This window comes from Olea europaea, unplaced genomic scaffold (genome assembly GCF_002742605.1).
Source record: "Olea europaea var. sylvestris unplaced genomic scaffold, O_europaea_v1 scaffold2910, whole genome shotgun sequence".
Taxonomy (NCBI): Eukaryota; Viridiplantae; Streptophyta; class Magnoliopsida; order Lamiales; family Oleaceae; genus Olea; species Olea europaea.
In genome coordinates, this window is record NW_019247672.1 from 122394 (window position 1) to 127781 (window position 5388).

The 5388-nt window shown below is 35.7% G+C and overlaps 1 protein-coding gene across 1 annotated transcript in view; it reads right to left on the minus strand.

Moving 5' to 3' along the window:
- The window catches only part of LOC111384416 (heterogeneous nuclear ribonucleoprotein 1-like), a 17967-nt gene that overhangs the window by 6751 nt on the left and 5828 nt on the right, over positions 1 to 5388 (minus strand). The window contains exon 2 of the mRNA XM_023008684.1: positions 4083 to 5304. Coding sequence (XP_022864452.1) covers positions 4083 to 5304 — 1222 coding nt within the window. The remainder of the gene's footprint in view (positions 1 to 4082; positions 5305 to 5388) is intronic.

A 5388-nucleotide genomic window follows, 5' to 3' on the forward strand; every position in this document is an offset into this window, starting at 1 on the left:
CACGGTGTACATTATACTCACATTGGAGGGGCCCATGCATTATTTTATTGTGCGCGGCCCCTCACCCTTGTGAGGAGAGTGTCAGCCGAGTTGTCAAGCTGATAGCTTGGACTGTACAAAGACATCAACCCATAGAATTTTTCTCTCGTTTTCGTGGTTATGTTTTCTCAAGGCAGGAGGAACTTGCTCCTTCCGTCCAGTCGTCTTTCCTCTTTATTTTAATTTTCATTCAACTTCTCGAACATCATATGGATTAGAACTTAATTCATTCTCGAGTGATTTCTCTCTTTTTTCCTCCTTAATTACATCATTGGAGGCCGTCTCAACAGTGGACACAGGTGGCGAATGTCGATTATCGTGATTCGCATCTCGGGTTTAGATTCTGTTTGGGGATAGTGGATTTGCAGAGTGCATTGCTGGCGGCGATGGCGGAGTCGAAATACGAGACGAAGGCAGTGATATGTGGGTAATTTCTTTTACGGTTTTGGATGTGAGAGGTAGAAGTGTCTGGTGGATGAGCAGAGGTGATTAAATGGTGGATGACGGCGGAAAGAGTGTCGACGGTGGATTGGTGGATTGAGAGGGAGATCGCGATTTTGTAGTCGCAATTGTAGCATTTGGACTGCCTGCAGGGGTGGTTTATTATCAGGAAATATCAGAGACGACGAAGATGATTTTTGCATGGCGCTGTGTGACAGGTTTGGGCAATATGATTGGTGGAGGACGAAGTTGACGGAACCAAGCAGTGGATGGATAGGTTGGTATTTTACTTTGAAGAAGAATGCGGCGGCATGTAGGTTGGGTCGGGGTATGAATTGGACGAGGGTGCTGGCGCGAGATTGATGTCAAACTGACTAGGGATAAGTACGTGGTGTTAGAGGTGCGGGTGCCAGTGGGAGTAGCGGCGATGTGGTTGTGTTGGGTGGAGGCGACTGCGTATGCGGGCTACATTTTTTGGAAAAGATGAAGAGTTGGTGTAGGCTGGTTTAGTGGGTTAATGGGTAATGGACTAGTGGATATGGACCTGGGTTAATTGACTAAAGGTTATTGGATTGGGCCAAAGAACAAGATAATTGAGTTTGAGTTTGGGCTCTTAAGTTCTTAAATTGGGTTGTTTGTTTTGGTTGCATTATTTGAGTTTTATCATTGTTGGGCTGGGTTGATTTATTAGCATAACTCGGGTGACTTTGTTTAATCGATTGATTAGTTTATTGTGTGCTGAAATTCTTTCTCAATATTACGCTAAAATTTTGGGAGAAAAATTCATCACCTATACTCAACTTCTTCATCAACAAACTTCGANTTTTCGTTTACCTATACACAGTAAAGAACTTACTATTTATTTATTTTTGGTATATCGATAATGAAAATAATTGAATCTTTACGATAGTTAAAACTCAAGTCCAATAATTTATGGAAAATATAAACATCATCAAACTTCTTAGTAATAAAAAAATTTAAGAAAATAAGCGGCATAAGACAAATGATGTTCAAGTAGCAATCTTTGAACAAACTTCTCATACGCATTCTCGTTCATAATAATGTCATGTAGATTCTAATTGTTCATCACATCATCATTTTACGATTTCACATCTTGACCAAGTCGCTTAATTCACAAAAAATTCAAAAAAAATAAATAAATAAATAAAATAAAATAAATGACTGCCTTTTACTTCAGCAGACAAAATAGGCATGTATCAAATGTCATTTGGCCCTATACTTTCTAAAAATGTAATCTATAACCATCTACAAAAGCCAATTCCCATGTGGTGAATGACCCTTTTTAGCTTAATCCAACACATTTAATTAATTGTAACTCTCTTTTGTTGTCATATGATTATTCCACACTTTTTCTTGACAATTACTGTACACAAACAATTATGATTGTATTTTTGGTTTGATTTCCTTTCAATTTTTTTAAATATGTTCCTACCATGAAACATTTTGTTGTTAAAAAGAGCAAGGAATAATCAATACCATTTTTGCATATGCAAGTGATAGATAGGCAGTTATTTCTATTACTTAACGTTCTCAAGTCGAAAGAATAATTTTATCATATAGAATATGAGACAAATTAGTTATACTTCAAATTGAAATAGATGAACGAAGGTAGCTCTTACACCTAAAACCAGCCACTATAAATTTATCTATCGTTTCGTATATTAATCTTAAATTCGGACTAATCTAATCCTTATCGATTATCCATTTATTTACTTGTTCTACATTTCACTAATTGGACCTATCTTTGTCATGGTCATGTGGACCACTTCAAAAATTGAAGTATTATCCATTTCACTAGATTCTATTATTATTGCAAATTGTTTTTTTTTTTTAAATTCTTAAAACTCCAAATTAAATGTCAAACAAAAACCTTCCATATGAATGAAGTTGCATTACTTTTTGAATCCACTTGTATTTGGTTGCATGAATATTGTTGTTTCCCCATATTATTTATTTTATATATGGCATAATTGACTTCTTAATTGTTTTAACAGTTTAGTGGCATTTCAATTACGAATTTCCTACTTTTATTGTCAACTCATATCTGTACATGATATGATGATAAGTTGCCAGCTAAACAACACAAACAAGAACAATAAATTGACAAATTCAAACAAATACAATGGAAGAGTCATTTACCTTGACAAATTGTCTTTCTCCACGGAGAAATTTCACTGCATAGCATCTAATTATACTGTTTATTTATTTTCTCAAACTAAATTGTAATAAAAATTTGCTGGTTAATTCTAAATTTATTGCAAATGAGACGTAAACCTAAATCGTATTCAGCATCTACATTTGAAGCACTGAGGTGACAGCCAAGATTTCCATGATTTTAGCATGTCTGTCTACCAAATTCAAGTTAGTGGCAAGCGACTCATTAATGTTCCGTCCTATGATTATTGATGTCTTCAACTGTATGCCCTTTTATTATTAGGGCAATTTGGAATTTGTAGCCAAATTCAGGGTGGAAATGAGAAATCTAGTCGTTGTTTGAAAGTTCGAAAAATGTGTATTTTGTATTGTCAAAAAATCAAAATGGCCTTTTTCGCAAGAATGGCCAAATAAATTGTGTGCTTTGGATTTTATAGTACAATTTAGATGTATAAATATCGATCTAATTTGAATACAGTTATTTTTCAGTAGTTAAGAAAATCATTTTACCAAGAACAAACAAATATTGGTGGGAAAACGCGGAAGTGTTAACTATAGAATTTTACGTTTTGTAAAAACACGAAATTGTAGATTTTGTACACAATTTGTTTACACTCTCAAATGTATATTTTGAACATATTGTCGAATTTAGAAGTGAGGCACATCATTTTTGAGAACTTTATTTCAACGAAGTGTTAAACTTGTGTACTACAAATTTCCAAAAATACTGAAATTTCAATTCTTAAAGGAGGACTACGTCACACATTTACATCCAAGACGAGCGATTGCATCACGTTTGCTACTAGTAATTAGAGGACTTAACATCTTCAAATGTATGCCAAACATTATCATATATTACATTAGTTTTGTTAGTAGAATATAAAGAAAGCTCAAATACAAGGAAATCTACCATATTTAATAGGTTATCATTAATGAATGGATAAATATATTCACATCACAATTTTTGTTACCCACATCGCATTTTAATTGCAATGAATATCTCTAAACTTTTCTTACTTTTACATTTAAGTTCTCAACTTTTTTAATTATTATTATTAACCCTCTATTAATTTTCACATCTTGTCTATAAAGACGATTTTCGTTCAAAATATTTGTTATGAGGACAAAAAAGATATATTTATCTCTTGTATTTTTAAATAACCGAAATAAATAACTTATACAAAAGTTAGACAAAATATTTGCCTTTCTTTTCAATGCACATTAATAAAATATTTAGATAACAATACGATGAACTAAAAGTCAAAAACATAATAGAATTTGAATCATACTATAAGTTCATCAAGCTTGACAGCACGGTGTACATTATACTCACATTGGAGGGGCCCATGCATTATTTTATTGTGCGCGGCCCCTCACCCTTGTGAGGAGAGTGTCNAGGCAAATCTAAAATAAGACGGCAGTTTTACCTCTTTTGGGTTGTCTATTTGCAATACTATAGCCTGTGCCATAATCCTCGGAAGCTTTAGCAGTGACGTCTTCAGGATCTCCAAGACCATAACCAAATGAGCCAGAATTATCTAGGTCAGAAGATGCAGTTTGCCAGATTGGATCACCATAAACCGAGCCACTGCGATAAAAATCCCCATAAGATCCATCATAACCACCACTCGATGTTGCAAATGAAGATGTTGTGATTACACCAGTTCCACTGTTTTGTCCAAATCCTCTCATTCCCAGTGCATAGTTTTCCCCACCCCTGTAGCCAGAAGAACTCCCTCCAAGTGAGGTAGAAATAGGAGAAGTTCCCCAGTTCGATCCATCATTTCCAAAAACTCCAAGTCCACCACTTCCAGAACCAAAGTATGAATCGGAGCTAGCATTAGTTGGAGAAGTATTCAAGCCACCATTTCCCCACACATTTCTAGATGGTGAACTTATAAAGGAATCACCTCTGCTAGTATTAGTGTTGTAACCAATAGGAGTATTATACTTATTTGGATTACCGCCAAAATAGGGGTTCAGAACCCTTCCATAACCAAGATTATTACTGAAGTTTGAACCCCCTCCATAGCCATGGTTCAACCCTTGCTCCACATTCACACCCATCCTGTAAGAAGGAGAACCAAAATGAGAGTATCCACCAAGAGAACTAGCTAATGGACTGTACCTACCGTCCATCCTGACCCCATAGCCTCCAAGTGAGTTCAAATTGTATCCCTGAGCATAGCTACTGAGCAAGTTGTTGGCTCTATTAAAGCCATAGCTGTACCCAACAAGAGAACTCCGGCTAGGCCCCGTTGACAATTCTTTTGGAACAGCCCGCTTTACTTCAACCATCTTACCATTTAACTCATGAAAGGTTTTGTGCAACACCATATCGACTGCATCCTCCGAATCATATGTTATGAAGCCAAAACCTCTTGGCCTTTGGGTGTTGTGGTCATACATTACTACGACATCTGTTATTGTGCCGTACTGATCAAAGTAACTTTTGAAGTCAGTCTCAGTGACAGTTGATGCTAATCCTCCTACAAATATCTTTTTTGTGCGTCCAGGACCTGGTGATCTTTGAATGCTACTAATGTTTCTATTTATTAAATGTTGATCATCCCTTGGAAAAGCTTTCTTCGCTTCCACCTGAGAAGGTGAAAGAAAGTAAAAAGTCCACAATGAGTAACAGTTTCCATTCTATCAACTCGTGAAGAATCAAATATTAGGTCCTTGAAAGTCCAAGGAGTGGAAACTTATCATTCTACATTTTCAGATAAAAAA